At 40.2% G+C, this 23,495-nt stretch overlaps 2 protein-coding genes across 9 annotated transcripts in view; one reads left to right on the top strand and one right to left on the bottom strand.

Annotated features, from left to right (window-relative positions):
- ITPR1 (inositol 1,4,5-trisphosphate receptor type 1) overlaps positions 1 to 23,495 on the top strand; it is a 215,470-nt gene that overhangs the window by 102,908 nt on the left and 89,067 nt on the right. For 7 of the 8 annotated variants that reach the window (XM_081852239.1, XM_081852234.1, XM_081852238.1 and 4 more), the window contains 14 exons: positions 24 to 159; positions 1,382 to 1,436; positions 3,161 to 3,326; positions 3,422 to 3,592; positions 5,357 to 5,422; positions 6,550 to 6,687; positions 8,088 to 8,213; positions 9,148 to 9,348; positions 10,099 to 10,350; positions 10,765 to 10,890; positions 11,772 to 11,900; positions 16,447 to 16,567; positions 19,170 to 19,354; positions 23,085 to 23,233. In XM_081852239.1, coding sequence (XP_081708365.1) covers positions 24 to 159; positions 1,382 to 1,436; positions 3,161 to 3,326; positions 3,422 to 3,592; positions 5,357 to 5,422; positions 6,550 to 6,687; positions 8,088 to 8,213; positions 9,148 to 9,348; positions 10,099 to 10,350; positions 10,765 to 10,890; positions 11,772 to 11,900; positions 16,447 to 16,567; positions 19,170 to 19,354; positions 23,085 to 23,233 — 2,021 coding nt within the window. The remainder of the gene's footprint in view (positions 1 to 23; positions 160 to 1,381; positions 1,437 to 3,160; positions 3,327 to 3,421; positions 3,593 to 5,356; positions 5,423 to 6,549; positions 6,688 to 8,087; positions 8,214 to 9,147; positions 9,349 to 10,098; positions 10,351 to 10,764; positions 10,891 to 11,771; positions 11,901 to 16,446; positions 16,568 to 19,169; positions 19,355 to 23,084; positions 23,234 to 23,495) is intronic. The other variant, XM_081852236.1, reaches the window with a different exon arrangement.
- Positions 797 to 23,495, bottom strand: part of LOC309337273 (uncharacterized protein) — a 132,738-nt gene continuing 110,039 nt past the window's right edge. The window contains exon 5 of the transcript XR_014154150.1: positions 797 to 815. The gene's annotated coding sequence lies outside the window, so the exon portion shown is untranslated. The remainder of the gene's footprint in view (positions 816 to 23,495) is intronic.

The following is a 23,495-nucleotide window of genomic DNA, read 5'->3' as shown; positions in this document are numbered from 1 at the left end:
TAAAAACACTATGGAATCATCAGTTCATTTTGAATGTGAGATTGGATTATAGAATCTCATGCCTTCTGTGCATATTTAAACATGAGTTTGATGAAAGCAATGCACAGACACCTGATTCACCTACAGGAAGTAATAACCAAGAAATGCCAAATGTACCAGGTGAGTTACAACATGTTCTCTTAAAAGTACTGTAAAAATTTTCTTAGGTGCCGGTATGGGCCACTTGGTAAAGGTAAAGGTAAAGGGACCCCTGACCAGAGCAGTGCACGGAAACGCCATTTACCTTCCTGCCGGAGTGGTACCTATTTATCTACTTGCACTTGACATGCTTTCGAACTGCTAGGTGGGCAGGAGCTGGGACCGAACAACAGGAATTCACCCTGTTGCGGGGATTTGAACCGCCAACCTACTGATCGGCAAGCCCTAGGCTCTGTGGTTTAGTCCACAGTGCCACCCACGTCCCTTTTGTTACCTTACTACAAATCCAACTATTCTCTATTTGCACCAAGGTATTTTCAGAGTCTCATGCTGAGACCAAGCCCTAGGCTCTGTGGTTACACCACAGCGCCACCTGCATCCCAATGTGCCACATGGTATATTCCCTCAGTAATGACTTATTGAAACATTTGTGAATAAAAGCAGAAAAACAGCCATTCCATTGTCCATGTGGGGTTTTTTTAATTAAGCAAGATACAATAATATGCTATCAAACTATAATGACTTTATTAATTTTTGGAAACACTCCTCTAGATTGTGGACTTCATTAGTTACCTCCACATCTTGATCCTGTGAGGAAAATTTCTGTAAAGAAAACCCTGTGAAGAAAATACGAAGATTATCAGCATGCATAGTTATTGAGTTTATCCTTTGCACTTTTTGTTTCATTTTTAAACTTTTATTTCCAAAAATAAAGTTTAATAAAGAAATCATATGTGCACAGTCTCACACTATGGAAGACATTAGTTCCCTTTGAAACTATGTAAGCTGGAGGCTGCACAAATTGCTATATTGCTCCTCTGGAAAAATCCAAGGCTGCCTTTAAATATTGCGTGTTTGTGTATGGATGCAGGCATAAGTTTGCATTCACACAATACCCTCACATATTCTACTGTATAGTTTGAAACAGCTCACACAGTAGTTGCCCATACAACTGAAATGGATGCCAACTGGATTAAATTTATACAATTATACAAGTGGATCGAAAAACAACCTTTTGGATCTTATTTCACAGAGGATTTCCTTGCCTTTCAGCAGAGGATTCTTATAGTGTAGTTTCTGTGATGGAAAGAATAGTAGCTTGCTTCCTCTGTTCCCCTTAATGAATTTTAAGCTATATTTTCAGCTTCGCATAGAAGACAAAACTGTTTGTTTTCCTTTACAGGAGCTCTTGACTTTGAACACATTGAAGAGCAAGCAGAAGGGATATTTGGAGGCAGGAAAGTAAACTATTGCGATTTGCATTTGTCTGTTCTGAACTGTATGTGGAACTGCTTCTGGACAGTTGCAGGTCACAGTTCTTCAGAGGAGCAAGTCACTTGCACTAATCATTCATGCACCCATTTGCTCATACATTAATTGTTACTTTAATTATCATGAATGATTAAAAAGAATTATCCATGTATGTTTCCTAAGGTACTTACTAAACGAGAGGGCAGACCGGGGATGTAAACAGTATTCTTGCAGCTATGGTTTCATGACCCCATTGTCTGTCCCCCTCCCCTGCAAACAGTGGGTGGGGGTGTCTGTTTGTGGGGTGTGTGGGTGTTAAGAATACCATACAGCAGAACAGGGGTGTGATACAGTATAGCAGCTGCTTGTGCAACAAGACATCTCCTTCCTCCCTGCTTCAGCTCCCTGTGCAACCCCAGAATCTGCCCAGGAGCATTGTGGGGAACTCCCTGAAACAGATGTGGGGGGCATGTAGGAGCAGGAGGGGAAAGAATAAAAACTGGGTATCCTGTTGTACAACAGATTTTGGTGGTGCAAGCAAGCAGTCATTGCTAAATGTCACCCAGAATATTTAATGGGATAGATACGTACTCCTAAAATGAAGAAGAATGTAAATCAAAGAAATACACTTTTAACTGATGGGAGGAGGAGAGTTTGCCAATGACTGGGTAGCACTGCCAGGTCGGACAGCCTTGCTAGTGTTTGCTGTTAGGGGAAAAATAACTTTTTAAAAAATAATGTTTTCAGAATGGCAAAAGGGGAGAAGACTTTGCAGAATCCAAGGTGTTAGCTGTGGAGGGAAGCCTGGAGAAAGAGTGACTATGATGAGGGCTGCTCTTTTTAAAAAGTGTCTATATCAGGGATGTTGCTGGACTACAACTCCCATCATCCTTGATCACTGGCCATGCTTGTTGGGGTTCATAAGAGTTGGGAGTCCAGAAACATCTGAAAAGCCACAAATCTCCCACCTTGGTCTAGATTAGTTAGAGAAAGGTAAATACTTTTTTTAGGGTGTTGCTAAGTTTCAAGAGAATAAATGAGGAGGTGAGGTGCTCGCAGTGCTGAGATCGTGGTGGTGAGTTGGTGATATTGCTGCATTACAGGGAGTTGGACTAAAACAGTGGTTCCCAAACTTTTTTTGGCCTTGCCCCACTTAAGCATCTCTAAAATCCTGACCCCCCCCCCGGTGACATATAATTTTTATTATTCAGAAATGGAGGAAGCCTAAAAGGCCATTAACGTTGGCCATGTTGGGAACCATGGGACTAGATGATCCTCTGGGTCCCATCCAACTCCACAGTTTTATGATTCTAATATGAAAAAGGGTGCCCTTCCTCCATTGTCACTGGTAGCTTACACTGTACAGTGATACCTCAGCTTTTAAACGTAATCCGTTCCGGAAGACTGTTTGAGTTCTGAAACATTCGAAAACCGAAAACTCGATAGCTGACAGCTAGGCCTCAGGATCTTACACTCAGCGGAAGCTGCGTGGCTTGTTCGACTTTGAGGCGTGTTTGTCAACGGAGACGTTCGAAAACCCAGGTACCACTGTATTTGAATTTGAATTTGTGGTGGTTTCTGGTTCCTTTCCCAACATCAGATAGACTAACACAGTTAGGGAAGCTGCCTGGAAGTTCTTAAATGGAACCATTTCCTCCCCACCCCCCACCCCCCACCCCAATTTTACTCTATATATTTTTATTATTTTCAGTGAAGAGAATACACCACTAGATTTGGATGATCATGGTGGCAGAACTTTCCTTAGAGTATTGCTCCATTTAACGATGCACGACTACCCTCCTCTCGTGTCTGGAGCCCTTCAGCTACTCTTTAGGCACTTTAGTCAGAGGCAAGAAGTCCTTCAGGCCTTTAAACAGGTAAATGTAGTGTTCTATACCGTCTACACTTTCACTCTAAATTTGTGTGATGATGCAAGGGTGTTATGCAACTAATGGATTGCAATTCATGTAAGGTCCAACTGCTTGTCACCAGCCAAGATGTGGACAACTACAAGCAGATAAAGCAAGATTTGGATCAGTTGAGATCAATTGTGGAAAAATCCGAACTCTGGGTGTACAAAGGCCAGGGACCTGATGAAACAATGGATGTAACAACAGGAGAGAATGAACATAAGAAAAAGGAGGTAAGAATAGCTTTTCTTTGTTGCATTGTCGGCGTAACGTAGTGGTCAAGAGCAGGAGAGTTCAAATTTCATCTCAGCCTGAAGCTATATAAAGTAATGGTGGCTTTGGGGCAAATTGCTTTCTTGCAGTCTTCATTTTGTGTGCTGCCCTATGCTCCAGAACAATGTCATTGACTAACTCAGATGGCTTTTGTGAAGGTTGACTGGGTTGATTAACATGAATAACATTTCAATGTTGTACACAACCTTAAAAGTATTATATTTTAAACATAAGTTCTAAAAGACTTTAGCAAAGTTATGCTAGAATCATAGTTTTATCATTTTGATTTCCCTCTCTTCTCCTCCCACCCCTCTCACCATCTTCTTACACCTTTGTTGTTGTTGCTGCTGTTTTCTCTTTCCACAGTTTATGTTTATTCCCCCTGCTCCCGGCCAGTTGTATCGTTGTTCATGTTTGTGCAATATATTATTAAAGCTACATTTACATATTTATTCATTTTTAATTCATGGGAATCCTGAAGATTTCCTCTAAGAGGTTTCTTGGTCTGTTTCCCAGCTGCTTTTATCCCTAAAATCGGATTTTCTCCTTTTTTGTTCCATTCATCATGTTATATATGCTTCCTCTAACCTCCGTCCCCTGTCCCCTGTCCCTATGCCTCAACCACCTCTTCCATAGCTATTCACATTAAACTAAAATTTAGAATAAAAGACCAATAATGCAGTGTACATATGTGTAATATCTCCTCACTGTTTACTTGCAAGCAGTACCACTAATCATATTGTGCCTTTAATGTAACTAGTATTTTTTTTTGAATGCTGCAGTTATATTATTGTGCTGCTATAAGATTTATCCATTTAAATGAATTGGGAAGGGGGCCTTAGGTAAATAGCACGAGTGTGTGACTTGATAATTTGTGAAGACTCACTATAGAAATACCTGTTAGCATTTCACTCCTCAGTAGCTGGATGTGTGATTGTTACATCACATGTCAATGTTTACTTTCTAGGCTTGGAAAGTGTGAGAACGGAAGTCAGTCTTATCTCTCTTCCACTGTGCTGTACTTTTGTACTTCCTTTCTCTCTCTCTCTCTCTTGGAGAAGAAGTGAGAGGACACCATAGTTACTTTGTCCTGTATATATTGCTTAATAAATCACTTAGAGTGCTTATACACACTCCACAATTGTTTCTGCTATACTCTGCTGAATGAGCGTGCACATGTCTTTTGATATGTGCCACTTGTGTGCATCGGAACTGATTTGTGAATGTCCCGGGCTGCGCTTCATCAGGAAGATGCCCAGAGAGGTCTGTCTCATTCCGGGGGCTGCATGTGCCCCCCAGGCGTGTTCCGACAATACCGCTGTTAAGTTTGTGTTAAAACTGAATATTGGTGAAGGGAGAAAGGTTGGTAGAAGTTTTAAAACTTCTGGAGAGTTTTTGGTGCGAAATAGCTGCTAAAATTTGTACTACAGTGGTACCTCGGGTTAAGTACTTAATTCGTTCCGGAGGTCTGTTCTTAACCTGAAACTGTTCTTAACCTGAAGCACCACTTTAGCTAATGGGGCCTCCTGCTCCTGCCGCACCGCCGGAGCACGATTTCTGTTCTCATCCTGAAGCAAAGTTCTTAACCTGAGGTACTGTTTCTGGGTTAGCGGAGTCTGTAACCTGAAGCGTATGTAACCCGAGGTATCACTGTAATGATCACCAGAATTGGGGGTGGGGAGAAGGGGAATGTAATAAATTAATAAATCTTGCTTGTCCCCTAGGAAGGCCACAGCAAATCACGGAAACCCGAAAGCACTAGTAGCTATAATTACAGGGTGGTCAAAGAGGTAAGACTCATCCTTTCCCAGCTGCCCATTACTTTTGCCTTCTTCTTCTTTTCTATGAGTTGAGGAATGCTATGAATATATACCATGCACCTTTACCTGTCTGAATATAGAATATTCCTTGCCTCCTAGAAGATAATAGGCCTCTGCACACAAAGAGCTCTGTGCATATACTGGAGACTTTGTATGCCAAATGAGTTGTTGATCACAGCACCTGGGTGTATAGTATGTATAATAACTTGATTTAACGAAATCATTAAAATCTCATAGTGCTATGGACTAGACTAATGAAGTACAGACAGTTAATGTACGTGTTAATGATTTATATAATGCATGCACTAAAATGTACTCAAAGTGCGAGCTTTAAAATAATCTACACAGGTTTACCACTAGTTTTTAGAAGGAAAGTAAGAAGAACCTTATGCAACATTGTTGTATAATTTCCACGGACAGTCTTTCAGTCTTAACATTAATTATAGGGTTATATTCAGGGTCGTGTGTGAATGAAAGAAAAGCTACATGAGGTAAAAAGAAAAAGCTGTGAATGTGAATGAAAGAAAAGCTACATTAGGCAAAAGAATCAACTTTGTCCACAGCATTCTGCTTCTTTTGGTCCTTTTGGAAAGGGCAAGAAAGTTGTGTGATGCAAAGAAGGCTTGATCCCTATATAATGGAAATAATACTTACTGACATGAGAGTTTTGCCTGGCGTTGTCTAAACCAGCCTCTCTCCCCCCCTCCACCTACAAGTGTTTTGGATTGAATCTCCCATTAACTCCAGTCAGCATGGCCAACAGGAGTCGTAGTCTGAAACATCTGGAAGGCACCAGAAGACTTGTCATTGTAGCACTTAAAGGCTGACATTCATTTTCCTTGGTAAAGGAAAGCCAAGATACCTTAGCCAGTGCCAGTTTCCTGTACATGCATGATGCAATACATGTCATCCAAACGTAATTGCTGTGTCAGCTGCATGCAACATGGTGTACGCGTTTTTGTCTTTATCTCCTTAATTTCACTCTGCTTGTTTAATGTTATTCTGTGATCTATTGAAAGCGAGCTTTTCCTCCAGCCTGTCTGGGGGGAAAAAACATTAGTATGTCATCTGGCTCTAAAAGAAATGTGTTTCTGCAGATTTTGCTTCGACTTAGCAAGCTTTGTGTACAAGAAAGCATCTTGGTCAGGAAAAGCCGGAAGCAGCAACAGAGGTTGCTCCGAAACATGGGAGCTCACACTGTGGTCCTGGAGCTCTTACAGATCCCGTATGAGAAAGTGAGGTTTGCATGCATCAGTTACTTTACAATCCATCAACAAACCACTAAAGTGTCTTTAGATCTTCCTAAAAGTTGTCTCTTACAAGTTGCATTGAACATCAAAGGAGCAGTTGCTAAATATTCATGTCTTAAGGAATAATTCATTTGTTTTGGGTTTATTGAAGCAGTTTCATACATTAATTATTGCAAGGACGAACAAAATAGGAACTAAGGTTTATATAGTCTTTCCTGGCTGTCTCAAGGAGGCACTAGGCATAACATTACAAAGGTGCCCCCAAGGTTTCTGAGTTTCTCTTGTACAAATTCTTCATAAGTCAGCTGAGGACTTTCCAAACCCTTTTACTGTGGAAAGACAAATTGAAGCTGTATAGTTCACACAGTGGTAATTATTCTAAGTCACAGCAACAAGTTGGTTTACCTGCTTTAAATGACCTTATAAAAGGGCAATATGCTGTATCTGCTTCCAGAATGGTCAGTCAAATGAAGATAATGGAGGCACATGTTGCTGTGGTTCAGAATGGGGGGGGGGGAGCATATGTATTCCATTTTTAGTCTTGGAAGTCCTCTAGTCCACGCAAAAAAAAAGCATTGTGCTGGAGAAAATGAGAAGGAAGGAGATTTGTGCATCCTTAGGCAAGGAGTCTGGACTCATAATTTTTTTTGGGGGGGGGTAAAACAGGAGGGAAGCAAACATAGCAGCCCTACAAGTATTTTAGTTAAGAAGCAGAAAAATAAAAATAATGCAACTAGTTCTGGCTGATATTTCAAGGCATATTGTTATAGATCCTAATCCTAATCTGACACACTGCTTGAGATGTAAAGGTAAAGGTAAAGGATCCCTGACAGTTAAGTCCAGTTGTGAATGACTCTGGGGTTGCGGCGCTCATCTCGCTTTACTGACCGAGGGAGCCGACGTTTGTCCGCAGACAGTTTTTCCAGGTCATGTGGCCAGCATGACTAAGCTGCTTCTGGCGAAACCAGAACAGCGCACAGAAACGCCATTTACTTTCCCACCAGAGCAGTACCTATTTATCTACTTGCACTTTGACGTGCTTTTGAACTGCTAGGTGGTTAGGAGCAGGGACCGAGCAATGGGAGCTCACTCCTTCGTGGGGATTCAAACTGCCGACCTTCTGATCAGCAAGCCCTAGGCTCAGTGGTTTAGACCACAGTGCCACCCGCGTCCCCATTTAAACATTACAAAGCCTTTAAAAACTTAATCTCTCTCTCTCCCCCAGCCCCCCCCAATTTATCCCAGTTTGCAGCATGCTTTAAAAAGAGAATGGGAATACTGGTATTTTGAAATTAGAACTGAGCAGACAGGTCAGTTTGCTTAAGCACCTCGTAAATCAATTTAACTTTAATTTATTCTGGAGCACTTGTGCCTTATATTTCCAGGCTGAAGATACAAGGATGCAGGAGATCATGAAGCTCGCCCATGCGTTCCTGCAGAACTTCTGTGCTGGCAACCAACAGAACCAAGCATTGCTCCACAAGCATATAAATCTGTTTCTCAACCCTGGGGTAAGAAGTTAAGTTAAAAATATAGAAAAGAATGCAAACCTTTTCCTGATTGGGGGCTGTAACCAGAGTTACTTGAGTGTGGAAATCCTCGTTTGCAAAGTAGCTTCCCACACCACACCCCCTGCCCTGCTTACTGCACCCCCTGTGTTCTCCAAAAGCTCTCCTGGGGGCTGCTTCTCGTTTTCCAAGCTGCTTTGTTTAATTTCTTACAAGCCCATCACCACAGCTATGGCATTTCGGCACTTTACAGTCTTTTCATGAGTTTTCCAGATTTTCGGCAGGACTATCATTCATTAGACAGAGTGGGACAGTCATCTCAGGCAGTAAGGCTGTTCTTTAACCCCTAGACTATTTCTGCTGATCTCAGGTGCATGGAGGACAGTGTCCTTTCCCCAGTGTTGTAGTGAGATTGTGCTTCTGTATGTGGAGGGGTGGGGGAGGAAATACATAATAAGTTGGAAGGAATGAGATGTCTTGCATTGTGCACACTAGGCCTGCACAACTTATGCTCCTTATGCACTACAGCTTACAGTGCAGCCTGCCCTTTTCTTCTTCTTTCTACTGGTTTGCTGGAACTGCAAAAAACAGGGAAAGTTGTAGTGTACCTGGAAGGCCACAATACATTGCTGCTAAGTTGCTTTTGGCATGGTGTACGCCTATTGCGGGGGGGTTTTCTAAGGAAAAAGAGAGTTCAAGCAGTTCAGGGACAAAGGAAAATAGCCTCTAACTACTTCTGTGTCAATATGTTCAGAATGCCTGATTTCTGAATCTTCTCTGACCAAACTCGCCTTCCATCAGCTTGCTTTCGGAAGTTTGTCTGTTAGCACTAAATCTACTGTTCTGCTCTAATATGCATTCCCTAAAAGCTTCCAAATGTTGTAGTGTTGACTTTGTCAGGATTCACATTTTTCTCTACTACTGTCCCTTTTAATAGATCCTGGAGGCTGTAACGATGCAACATATCTTCATGAATAACTTCCAGCTATGCAGCGAGATTAATGAGCGGGTGGTTCAACACTTTGTGCACTGTATTGAAACTCATGGACGGAATGTCCAGTACATTAAGTTCCTGCAGACAATTGTTAAGGCCGAAGGAAAGTTCATTAAGAAGTGCCAGGATATGGTCATGGCTGAGGTGAGAAGGCTGTGTATACATATTCGTGAGCATAAAATCAGCCTGAGGAAAATCCATGCAAAGAGTGCACAGGCACTGCTGCCTAGGTGTCAGCATTATGAAACTTCAGATTAATTGCATTGGCTGTCTCCAACAAAGTTGGAATTGAATTCTTTATTTTCTGGTGTTGCCGTTTGCGCATAGGTGGGGAGGATGTATTTATTGCTAACTCAGGAAATATCTGAGCAGTGTACAGCAATATGTATACAATAACACATGAAGCACAGGTTTTTTTTTTAAAAAATAACAAAATGGTTAGCTAATCAGGAACATTTTATTAGGAAGTCTCTTATTAAAGAAATTTGCATGTCACCATCACCAATGTCCGGCAGCGAAATGAAAGACTTTTTGATTTAATCCATCATTTCATTATATTAACTAGCTGGTTCTTTTCTGTTTACCCTCAATCTGGTTATGGACTGCTGCTTCCGCAATTTTACTTTTGTTAAAATTGTGTACATTGTAGTTGTGTATGTTTTGAAAGTTTGTAGCTTGCACCAGTCTGGTGCTTTAGTGGTAGCTTATAAATTTAGGAAATAAGTAAATAAGCAATCAAAACAAACATCGTAAAGTGCTTTGTACACTGATAGAGCTGTAGAAATCATTAATCTTCAGACAGAGATAGCATGCATGTTGGTGCATATGAAAACTTACTTTACATTTTCTCTGTTTTTTATGTTTAATGGGACAATAATGCTATTCTTTTGCCAGCTTGTCAACGCAGGGGAAGATGTCCTTGTTTTCTACAATGACAGGGCCTCTTTTCAGACACTAGTGCAGATGATGAGATCAGAACGGGACAGGATGGATGAAAACAGTGCTCTAATGTATCATATCCATTTAGTTGAGCTGTTGGCTGTTTGCACTGAGGGCAAAAATGTCTACACAGAAATCAAGTGCAATTCTCTCCTCCCTTTGGATGACATTGTTAGGGTGGTGACCCATGAGGACTGCATACCTGAGGTGAGGTTCTGTCCATCGTCCTTTCTTCCCCTTTCTCTCTCATTCAGAGGTCTCATCCAAATAACTCTCTGGTCACTTTTATCTGTCACTCAAATTTAAGGACCTGCTGCTCCCTGACAAGTTTTCTAAGAGAGGCTTATGTAAGTCGGCAGAAGGATTCCAAGTTAGCTTTTAAGTATAGAACTTTATAATAAATTCAAAACCTACCTATAAAACAATCGTTTTGCCACATTAACCTCACTGTGGTTGTCAGTATCCATATAATACTGGGGGGAAACTACAGAAGCAGGGTTAAATCCTGTTCACTGCAGATTATTCTTGCTATCAGCAGAACAATTAACTTTATTATTAGAGATAATTTGATGGCAAGTCATTACTAAGGTTTTCTTATCGCCTGTGTTTTCCTGTCTGCAGGTTAAAATTGCCTATATAAATTTCCTAAATCATTGCTATGTAGACACAGAAGTTGAAATGAAAGAGATTTATACAAGCAATCACATGTGGAAGCTATTTGAGAATTTCCTCGTTGACATCTGTAGGGTAAGTGTTTTCAATATTTGGAAATATTAAAAAAGCTGAGTGACACAAAGCACCCATAACTGACTGCTAATCACATCACATCATATAGTTGACACTCATGAAAGTAATATCCATTGCCTTAGTTTCATACATTTTCATTCATCCATGGCTATAGGATTCAATGATAATGATGATGCATGGCCAAAGCTAATTATATGTACAGAGCACATCTGCGCATGCCTTGAAAGCTCTTCACATAGTCAAGGTTCCTAGCACTTTAGTCCTTCTCACTCTTGGGTTGCTTCTAGCTATAACAAAATAAAGTATTGAAATTAGGTGGGGGGAAATTCTCTGTTCTCTTGACTCGTCGTCTCTTCGTTAGAATTTGTGGGAACTTCTTCCTTAGTTCACGTTGCTACAGTGTTGTACAAATGCTGCATACAACAAAACGTTGCAGAGTTTATTCTCCCTCCTAAAATGAGCGTTTCTGTTTGGATCTTCAGCTGGCCACTCCCTTTAAGTAGAGAGCATTCTATTCTCTCCCACCCTCACAATCCAATTTCACTTTCTATTCCATGACCACAGAACACGCTCTGTCCTCAACGGGCTGTTTTCTTTTGCTGCCTCAGGTTCCCCCGCTTCTTTTTGCAAACCTTGAAGTTCCCTTGAGAATTGAGATATCTCACAGTTGTCAGTGGCACAATTTTTACTATAGTCCTGGTATCGCTCATTACTATCAGGAATGATGTATCACTTGAGTTTATGTCTAGTACAGTCTGTGGTATTTCAGAAAGTGCATATCACAATGATATTAGCTTGCATTTGTCGGGGAATTGTTATTATTGTATAGGGTTTTGTTTATGTTTTTATTCTGTTTTGTTTTAATGTGAATTGTTTTCCAGACTTGCAACAACACCAGTGACAGGAAGCATGCAGATTCTGTATTAGAGAAGTATGTGACTGAAATAGTGATGAGTATAGTTACCACTTTCTTCAGTTCCCCATTCTCAGATCAAAGCACAACTCTGCAGGTAAGAAACCAAGAAGAATCATTTACACCCGCACACACACAAACATATTTTGTTCTACTATTTACTATTTGCTCCACCTGTGAAGCAGAACAGCATTTGTGCATCAGACTAGAACACCAACATGAGTTTGAAAACGGTGGTGTCTTCTGATAGTGTTTCTCTGTGGTTAACTTAACGGCAGTGAACCTTACAAAAGCAGTGAGTCCATTGCTTCGGTCTTTTCTCATTTCCCTAAAAGTGTGGGGGGGGGATGGGAGCTTCCTGCTCATCTCTAGTACTCATTTAGTAATGCTGGAGTACGGGAAAGTCCCTGAAAAACAGGAAAAATTTGACACATTTCCCCTCCATGCAGACTGTGTGCATGTTTCCTGCGATTGCCCCAGTCCCCATGACTGAGACATGTACTGCTGCCTATCAAGTTGAGCATTCTGTTTCCTATAATGGGCAACCATATGCCTGTGGGAAACTGACAACCAGCTCAGGGAGGCATTAGCCCTCTCATACTGCTGTTCCCCGCAACTGGTATTCAGAGGCATGCTGAGGTAGAATATTAGCCATAGTTACTAGTAGCCATTGATAACCCTCCGTGAACTTGTCTCGTCCACTTTTGAAGTTGGATGGCTGTCACCACATCCTTTAGCAGAAAATTCTGCCTGTTCCAAATCTCCCACTATTCACTTTGGAACCTCCAGATGGTTAAGTGGTCTATAAATAGGGAAAATGTAATTTAGCTTCATTGGATGAGCCCAGTTCTAATACAGTGGTACCTTGGGTTACAGATGCTTCAGGTTACAGACTCCACTAACCCAGAAATAGTACCTCAGGTTAATAACTTTGCTTCAGGATGAGAACAGAAATCGCATGGTGGCGGCGGGAAGCCCCATTAGCTAAAGTGGTACCTCAGGTTAAGAACAGTTCCTGGTTAAGAAAAGACCTCCAAAACGAATTAAGTTCTTAACCCGAGGTACCACTGTATTAATGAAAGAGGGGGTGGGGAGGACTTCTCTCTATCCATTTTCTCAACACCTTGCTCCTGGTAAACTGAGAAGCTCTATACATTGTAATATTTGGTGTGAATTTCTCTAGGCCCTTAATCACTTTGATTGTCCTTTTCTACACCTGTCCCAGCATTATAAAAAAAGATTAGGGCCAACATAAAGTGAACATTCATGGAATGTTTATGTTGACCTGTGCCTCCTAGTCCTGAACAATGTCCTCTTAGGGTGAGGTGGCGCAGATCGATGCAGAAAAATTCAATATCATATTTTATGTAACAAAAAATGAGTCTAATAATATATTTTTTGCTTTATGCATGGACTAACTAATCAATATTATAATAGCAATCAAAAGAACCATTGTAGTTAGAAGATAACAAGAATATAATGACTTGAGTAAAAAAATGGGTTTTGTATCATTCTGCCCCACCTACGGGGCACTTTGATACATGGGATGGGGCACTTTGATACAAAGCGTAAATTTTATGAGAATGGTAACTATTTACAAAAATTTAAAGAAAAAACAGTTTTTATTGTGAGAGATCATAATCAGCCTTACAATTTGTTACTTAAAATCTAAATAACGTATCAAAACCAACAGTGTTTCACACATATCATAGACTTTGTGGTTTTCTTAACAAAACATCAAAACTTGTATTAATCTTTCCTCAAACACTTCTCCATTTAAAAGAAAACTTTGAAAAAACTTTAAAAAGTATAAGAACTCACATTAGATCATAAAAAAATAGTAATTTAAACAAAATTCTTGTAAGAAATAAGATAATTACTTAATGTTTAGCTTCTATTGCACATTATATCCACTGAAGTCAATAGAAAACGTACAAAGAGATGATGTTTGAGATGTGCCCTTTGAGAAATTCAGTTTTGGCAACTGCAAAACAACATCCTTGAAATTGGCGCTTGCCTTATCTTCTACAATGGGGAAGACAAACATACAAGATCTTGGTTTTTCCCTGATATACGACATTTGAAAATCGGTCATATTATATTTAGAAATGACTTTGGCCTCGTAGTAAACAACAGTTTTCTTTCTTTTCAAATTTAATGAGTAGGAAATCTCCAACATTTCAGGATTGGGAACATCAAAATTTATATCCTCATCTTTTGGAAAACAGAATAACTAGTTTAGAGATTTCATGCAAACTTGTATATTGGGGCACTATTGTACACTAGCGGGGCACTTTTATACGTATCAATGTGCCCCGTGTCTTAGTGTATCAAAGTACCCCAATGGACATTTTAAAAAAACTAACGCTTATTAATAAAACCACTGAACTTATTTAAAAATCACGTGTAAACCTGATTACTGAGTGGAATAACTCAGTATTTGGTATTTTTAAATCTTAACTAAATGACATAAAACAGCGTTGGAACACTTTTACATTTCACGTACTTTTCTAGTTGGCTGCACTAAAAACACACCTACTCTCATCAAACGCCAACAGCTAACTGGCGGGCAGCGTGTTGTATTCACACATGTATAGACACATTTTAATGATGTCACGATACGAATAACGTTTCTCAAAACTGAAATGTTGCTGGTGTATCAATGTGCCCCGTGCATCAATGTGCTCTGCCTCACCCTACATATAATCCCTCAAGACTAATGCGCAGGGGGTGGCAGAAAGCCTCATTCTTCCCCTGTCTTCCTTTGTACCATTTCTTGCACGACTGACTTTTTCCTCCTTCCAGAGAGCTGTGTGGCAGCCTTGACAGCTGCTCATCGGCTCCTGTCACAATAGCAGCGAATGGCTGAATTCAGTGACACTTTAATAGTAGAGGAAACTTTCCGAGTATCTGTCATTAGTCCTCTAAATAGTTTTTCATATGGTGCCTTGTGGGTGGTTTACTATTCTCTACAACCACCCCCCACCAAATGCTTCAGTTCTCACATTTTGCAGTGGCTATTGGAAACTCATTCAAAAACATGGCTAGGTTTATGTTTGGATTTCATTGCATTCTGGGTATTTGAGCAATACTGGCAGATTAGCAATTGGGATGCATCTGCTGGGTATATGCTGATATGCAGCTGCCATAGACACTGTTGTGGATCACTTTGTGCACTGGATGTAGAACCATTTCTATCTAAACCAGAGAGAATTGTGAGAGATATTGCATTTGGAGAGGTTAAATTGAATCAATTTGTCCGTGCAACTGTTTTGGGATTGTGCCTGTCAATGGATCCCATAGAAATACAGGGACTTTTCCCACAGTTACGCCAGGAAAATTGTTACTGTCCCCATGTTGAAATAGAGAGGAAGATGTGATGGCTTGAAAGTCTATCCACGAGTGCTTGAGCTTAACCTGAAATGACATGGATGGATGTATTTAAATTGACTTCTCTCTAATGTAACTGACAGTTTTAGTTCCTGTGGGTAATGACTGCTTTTATTTCCTGCCCATGCTCTTTCAAAATACGTTCCCCCCTTCTTTTCTCTAATGCTTTTTACATACTCTCTCCATATAACAGCAATCAGTCTTTGCCAAACTAAAAGAGGTACTTTTTGGAAGCTCCTGATCTGCTTTAGTTTCTGTGTTAGTGTCACTAACTTCCATTAGCTAGTTTAGATGCTTAAGATGTAGATAATAGGTATAATAGATATTACTATTTATTAATTGGTTTTTTTCTACTATTGGTAGGCTTGTCTACACATCCCTGGAAAATCTTCCTTTTGGGGTTGTTAGTCCTTGCTAAAATACAGAGCTTGAACAAAATTACTACTCCTGCTCTACAACACAGTAATTATATTACTGGTTTAGGAAATGTCAGTCATGGGTGAGATTTGGCACAGCAGAGTTCTGATAATCTCGGGGTATCCAGCCTATCCATAGTGGAAAAATATTACAATATATTCCTGTATCTCTTTGTTCCACACCAGTTGGTTATGTTGCTTTCAACCCTGAAGCTAGGAATGTAGATTTTAGAGACATTTAAAATATATAACATATTTTTCTGTGTATAAGACTATATTTTTTCCTGAATTTTTGAAGTTTAAAGTAAGGGGTCATCTTATACACGGATAGTGCATAGTGCATTTTCTTAATTTTGAAAAATCTCTTAATTTTGGAAAAATATGGTAAGTTGTGTTCCAGAACGATCAAAATAAAAATAATTAAGGAACACTTTTAATTGTGCAATAGAGCTTTAATATTTTCTTCATCCTTCCTTAAGTTTTAATAACATTATAGAGCCACCTGCTGGTCAGTTGTAAATTTAATTACTTTTTTCTCCGTAAATTCTTAAAGAAAAATGTTTTTTCTATCTTTTCCTTTATCAAATTAGCATGTGCTGAGCATATCCTAGTTAAACTTGATCATCAAAATCAGTCACAATCTTTTTACTGTTTTACAATGCATATGTAGCTCAGAAGCTCAATTTGGTTTTGCTTTCAAAGTGTCTTTGGACTCCTGAACAAACCCACTAGTTTGCTTAGCATCCTGACAGACCCCTTAGTTCTCCAAATATAAGAAGAAGCTTTTGGAACTGTTCCCCTGCCTCAGACTTATGCTTGTGTGTGTGCTTGTTTCAGACTCGCCAGCCTGTATTTGTGCAGCTCTTGCAAGGTGTGTTCAGAGTGTATCACTGCAACTGGCTCATGCCTAGCCAAAAAGCATCAGTGGAAAGCTGTATCAGAGTACTTTCAGATGTAGGTAAGAAAACTGTGTGCATGCATTTAAACATAATCTATGCAACATCTGTTACTTTATATTACATCAGTGCTTATCAGAACATCTGTTGAGTGGCAGCAGAAGTGCTCCAATTTGTACTGATGAGCCTAGGAGCCTTTTAAGATTTACAGGCCAAGTTCTGGGCAATCTCAAATTTTACTGCCCTTAGCAATAATAGCAAGTCCAATAAAATACATAATTTGAACTGTTGTTGGTTACAAAGACAAAGATCAGGCACACAACACACATGAGATATTCAATTTCTAGTTGATTTTTGAGATGTGGCTGGCTTTAGTCCCAAGCCATGTGGGACAATAAGCAGATCTGGAGTACCATCACTTAATAAAGTGGTCCTGAAGTTGCCTGGCAAGCTCTTGTCAGTTTGAAAGAACAAACAGACTTTCTTACTAAACAGATAAATGAGGGATGAAATAACCATGCCCTACTTCGAATACTCTCTATATTTAGATGACACTATTTTGCCATTCTAAACCTTCTACAAATTTTTATGCATACAAGCCATGACTTCTTATTAGGCTGTTTTTGTTTTAACCTTATCACTCAGCTATCTAGGCTGACTTGTCTCTCTTGGTTACTGGTGGATGTTCTTCGTAGACCAAAACAGCCCTTCCATGTAATTGCTACTGTATGCAAAATATACATATGTTCTGGGTACATACAAAATATTTTTCTTTGCCCTTGCTAATACTTTGCCCTTCTCATGTGCTGATTGATGTATATCAATGATGTATATATTGGTGCAATTGATTGGATTTGTCATCAGATTCAAATAATGTCTATTTCTATTGATTATTTTTTTTTAAAAAAAATGACAGCTGAATTCACATACTTGCTCAGGAATTCATTGGCTTAAATCAGCTTCATGCTGGTGTGTAAACTTTGTTGAGTAAATAACTATTTGCTGGTTCCTGAAACTGGTTTGAGGCCACATCCATAATTGGTAAAAGCTGAATTTCATTGTGTGCTATGGATGCATGACCTGACCTGACACAGAAAGATTAGGTCAGGGGTCAGCAAACTTTTTCAGCAGGGGGCTCGTCCACTGTCTCCCAGACCTTGTGGGGGGCCGGACTATATTTTGAAAAAAATATATATGAACGAATTACTATGCCCCACAAAATGAGATGCATTTTAAATAAAAGCACACATTCTATTCATGTAAAAACACCAGAGAGGCCCCACAGATAACCCAGAGATGCGTTTTAAATAAAAGGATACATTCTACTGATGTAAAAGCATGCTGATTTCCGGGCTGCCCGCAGGCCAGATTTAGAAGGCGATTGGGCCGGATCTGGCCCCCAGGCCTTAGTTTGCCTACCCATGGCTTAGGTTCTGAAATCCAGAATTGAGAAGATGTGGAAGGAGACCTCCTCCGCTCTTCCTACAATTTTGCAAAAGCGTATATATCTGGCTGCTTGCATTTTTGTTTTTGGCAAAAATATTAACAACATTCTCAAACTTGCTACATATGTGGTACTTGGGGTGCTTTTCCATCAGTGCAGATATGTGCTGTTCATTCTGCATACTGAAAACTGCTTCACATCCTTAGCCTATGGTTGTTCCTGCCGCAAGGTACTGCCAAGGGGCCATGCTTTTCTGTATAACTGAACCGTGTTTAATATACAGTTGTGCATATATTCTTTTTAACTTTAATGTGACTTGTGTAGAAGAATGAGATGGTTATAAAGCATTTTTAAGAAATTAAATCTAAGTAGAATAAAAGAACTTTAATGGCTAGAACAGTTCATTACCATGGTAATGCAGAAATATGCTTGTGGACATTTACGTTCATAATATAGTTTTAACACACTGTTCTGTTTCAGTTGATGTGTGTACTAATTGTATGGGTCTGACCAACATAGAATAGAGCAGAGCTATTACTTCCCATGATTTGGGCTCTATATGTCCATTAAAATAGCCTGAAATTCTAGATGCATCACACCACTGGCTTGCGTTCAACTTGCGATCAAGACACCTAGACCTGGTCTCTCTCCAGTCCTTGCACCCTTTGCTATTATTTTGTACTTAAGATGCAGGAGTTTTCATTATCTCTGCTAAATTCCAATTCCAGTTCCAGCTGTTAAGATCATTTTGAATCGTGATTCTGTCATCTTTGATGTTGGCTTCCCCTCCCAGCTTTGGGTCATAGGGAAATTTGATAAGCCACCCCCTATATACATCCTTGTCCAAGTCATTAAAATGTTGAACAGAAAGTTCAGGGTACTGTAGTGGAGAGAACAGCTCAGAAAATCCAATTACACATGCAGCCTTTCATCTGCACAATTATTGATCCAGCCCATGCAACTATTTCATAGTGTGCTACAACAATGTGTGTGTGTGTGATTACACGGAGTGAAAAACAACATTTGTTTGTTCTACTCACAACAATTCTCTACCTCCCTCCCCTGAGGTGAACAAAATTCCTTGTTGGAACTCGCCGTAATACATCTAGATTTTGTATGATCAATATGAATAAGCACCTTATGAGAAGAGAAACGTTCTGAAATGCACATTCTGTGACATACTGTTGGATCATGGAGACACTTTCATTTGTCTGTTTCAGCAAAGAGCAGAGCAATTGCCATCCCGGTTGACCTGGACAGCCAAGTAAACAACCTCTTCCTGAAATCTCATAACATAGTACAAAAAACAGCAATGAACTGGAGGATGACAGCAAGGAATGCCGCTCGGAGAGATTCGGTGATGGCTGCTTCTAGGGATTACCGCAACATCATTGAGAGATTGCAGGTACGTACATAGCACAGTGGGACAGAAAAAAAAATCCAAATTTCAAAAAATATTCTATTGGGGTCTGGACTGGCAGTGACTGCCCAGGAATGAGCCCTTGGGGTTCTGGTAGATAGCTTCATGAAGCTGCAAGAAGGTGAAATTCAGTGTTAGGGGTCATTGGAAAATGGACTGAAAATAAAACATAAAACTTTTAATAGAAACATATACAGTGGACACTCGGGTTGCGAATGTGATCTGTGCGGGATGCACGTTCTTAACCCACAGCATTTGCAACCCGCATCTGCACATGCACGAATTGCGATTTGGTGCTTCTGCGCATGCGCAAAGCGTGATTTAGCGCTTCTGCACATGCACAACCGCCAAAACCCATTTCGGTACTTCCAGGTTTCGGTGGTCCGCATCCCCAAAAACGCAGCCTGAAGTGGCTGTAACCCGAGGTACGACTGTACTGAGACCACACTTTGCATAATGTGTACAGTTTTGTTGCATCACCTCCAACAGGCTTTTCTAGTGCTAGAAAAGTTTCAGAAAGGGGCAACCAAACCACTTGGTACTTCTTAGTTAGGAGAAAAGACAAGTTAGAGGGGATGTGATATAGAGGTGGAAGATGGTGTGGAGAAAATGGCTAGATCTCTCTCATAATACTAGAACTCAGATTCATCCAGTGAACCTGAATGTACTTCTTCACACAACACTACAGATTTCATTCCATAGAATCAAAGAATTGTAGAATTGGAAGAGATGCCGAGAGTCATCTAGTCCAACCCCAAGCAATGCAGGAATATCAACTAAAGCATCCATGACATCATCATCATCATCATCATCATCATCATCATATTTATACCCTACCCATCTGGTGGCTTCCAACAAAATATTAAAATACGATAGTCCGTCAAACATTAAAAGCTTTCCTAAACAGGGCTGCCTTCAGCTGTCTTCTAAAAGATAGCCATCCAACTTCTGCTTAAAATCCTCCCATTAATTTAAAGACGATTAGACAAATTCATAAGACTAGAGGATAACGCCTGGTAATTGCTACTGGTCACAATGGCTATGCTCAGTTCTCCCCTGTTGGAGGCAGTACGCTTCTATGTATCTGTTGCTGGGAATCAAAAGCAGGAAGAGTGCTGTTACATTCAGGTCCTGCTTGTGGACATCCCATAGACAAAGTTGGCCACTGTGAGAACAGGACACTTGACTTGATGAGCCATTGGCCTGATCCAGCCAGTAGTCTTCTCATATTTATTTTTTAAAGGTTTAGGTTGTATTTACGCAAATACAGGAAATGGTATTAATTGCTTGTGGAAGAGATACTCAAGACAGCATGTCTTGCTTCTGTTAAGCCACACATACTTTCATTAACAGGGATGTGTCTTGCACAATGAGCATTGTATTCAATGTAATTCAGAACTGCACAGATGACACATTTAGAAAGCTGTGTGAAGTCCCTCCTCCCATACCACAGTCTAGAAGACACAGACCATTAAATTGGTGGGAATTGTAGCAGTGGGGATGAGGAATATTCAGCGTACCAATCAGCCACGCCTTCTTCCAGATAATCCATTACATTCCCCCACCCCAACAGACACTCTGAGTTTCATGGCCAATGAGCATGTTCATTTATGACCTCTGAAAAGTTCATTTTTTATTTCTTTTTCTAAATCTTTTTAAATATATGTACTTCCTAAAACATTTGGGTTTTCCCCCAAGCCTGCTTATAGCTTCCTCTTCTGCATAGATGGTGCCATTTGGGCTAAATAAGGATTGCCACTCAAAACTATGAGTTTCCTATTAGTAGATAGGAAAAATAATTCCTTGAAACAAATGCTTTTGCTAGATTAAAGCTCTGCAAGCTTGCAATATGCTGAAAAGACCTAGCATTCCCAATGACAAGTTCATTTGCTAGTAAGCATCAGACTTACTCTCCCACACTTTAAAAACATTTTTTTAATATTTTTTGAAATTATTACAAATCAAACCAAATTACTTTAATGCGATTTCTTAAAATCAGGTTTCCGCTCCTGTTGCAGACATATGTCCATAATACTCCCTGTTGCTGCTTCATTTCTTATTTTGTCTCCAGTTGACATCCTTCACTTGCCATTGAACGGTTCTTCTAGCTGACCAATTTTCACCTTACAAACAGCAGCTCTGTTACATCTTATAAATATATAATCCATTTCATGTGTGTAATCCTTCATATACATTTTGTTCCAGACTTGGTGTGTTGAGAGAGTTCAGTTCTTTCTTTCGTTCTTGTTCAATTTTTTGCAGTGTTTATCTGGATGGTACAAGGTCACATGCCATTTCTTTCCACTGTTCTCAAACTAACCTACGAACCACAGCCATAAATAACTCACAGGGTGCACCCCAGGCTTCCGCCATTAAGTTCCCCTCTGGAGTTGTTTCTCGGCACACAGTTAACAGCAAGGTCTTTTCTCAAATTCAGCCTCTCTTCCACATCTATTCGGCTGCAGGACATTCTATTTCCCCCCCTACTGCAGTCCTCTGACAACACCCCCATCAAGAAGTGGTCATAGTTAAAGTCCATTCTGCCTCGATTGAGGGAGGAGGGCATAGCAAAACCTCATTAAATTCCATATTGAGCATAAATTAAAAGGCTCCCCCCTCTTTTTCAAAGTGTCAAACAGAGTAACAAAGCAACGACTACACACGTCTTTTTCATTGTGCAGTGGAGGACAAGAAAAAGAAGGACCATTTGGAAACCATAAAGCGCAAAGCACCTTCCTTTCCCAGCTGTTGCAAGGATTCTCAAGCTTCAGAAAAACAGTCAAATACCTTCAGAGAGCCAAGCCCAGTCCTTTTGGCAGCTGATTGATTGCAGTCCATTAGCATATGTCGCTTCATGAGCGCCTCTTGATTAATGCCAATTGTCCAGATTAAGGAGGAACTACAATGCTACCTTGATTCTCAAACTTAATCCGTTCTGGAAGTCCGTTCCAAAACCGAGGTGCATTTTCCCATGGAAAGTAATGCAGAATGGATTAATCTGTTCCAGGCTTTTAAAAACAACCCCTTAAATAGCAGTTTACCATGAAATTTACTATCTAATGAGACCACTGATCCATAAAACGAAAGCAATAAACAATGTACTGCAGTCACACAATCAATCAGTAGCTGAACTGGGTTCCACACAGTCACAAAAACGAACCAAAACAAGAGCTGCAAAAACAAAAATGCAAAATAAATAGCAAAAACAGACAGATCTCAGTGTAACACTCAAATCGGAAGCGTAACGCTCAAAATGGAGCATGTTCAGCTTCTGAAAAATGTTCACAAACCGGAACACTTACTTCCAGGTTTTTCAGTGTTTGGATTCCAAGTTGTTTGAGTACCAAGGCGTTTGAGAACCAAGGTACCACTGTATTCACAAATCATGCCAGTAACGGAGGCTCTTCCATGGCAGGGACACACTCCTAGGTCTCTCCTGTTCTGCCTTTCAAGTTGGCAGACACAGGATTACACGGCACTGCCGGATACAGTGAACTCCCCAGACCCCGCAGAGAAGCATCGGAGGATTTATACCACATTTTCTCCCTTTCCCCTATCTGAACTTCTTCACAGACCGTGGAGGGCTGCAAAAATCCACCACTGACTCATGGGCGTAGCCAGAAAACATTTAAAACATTTTAGTCCCTTTAAAAACATTTTAGTCCCTACGAATTTCCCAATGTTAATTTTAAACTGTTATATATCTGTACTTCAGGATATAGTGTCTGCTCTGGAAGATCGCTTGCGCCCGCTTGTCCAGGCTGAGTTGTCTGTATTGGTGGACGTCCTTCATAGACCAGAGCTGCTCTTCCCAGAGAATACAGATGCAAGAAGGAAATGCGAAAGTGGAGGTTTCATCTGCAAGTGAGTGGTGGAGTTGTGTTTACTTAATTCTCTTCCAGTAAATCCTGGTTCTTTTTCCTTTTAGGATGTTGCACCGTATTCTAATCTCAGCTTGTTATCATTTATCTTTGGTGAGATATTTGCAGATTTGCACATGGATCAGGCTGTCAGTAAAAGGTTCTGGATACAGGCAACATCTTTATGATTGAGGAAAACTATACTATACTGCAGGTTCTGTAACAGGAACACTGATCAATGGGGCCCCCCAAAATATGAAGTGCAG

Source organism: Podarcis erhardii (genome assembly GCF_964252035.2).
Source record: "Podarcis erhardii genome assembly, chromosome: 2".
Lineage (NCBI taxonomy): Eukaryota > Metazoa > Chordata > Lepidosauria > Squamata > Lacertidae > Podarcis > Podarcis erhardii.
Note: the sequence above shows the minus strand (reverse complement) of the source record. Positions and strands in the feature narration are given on the sequence as shown.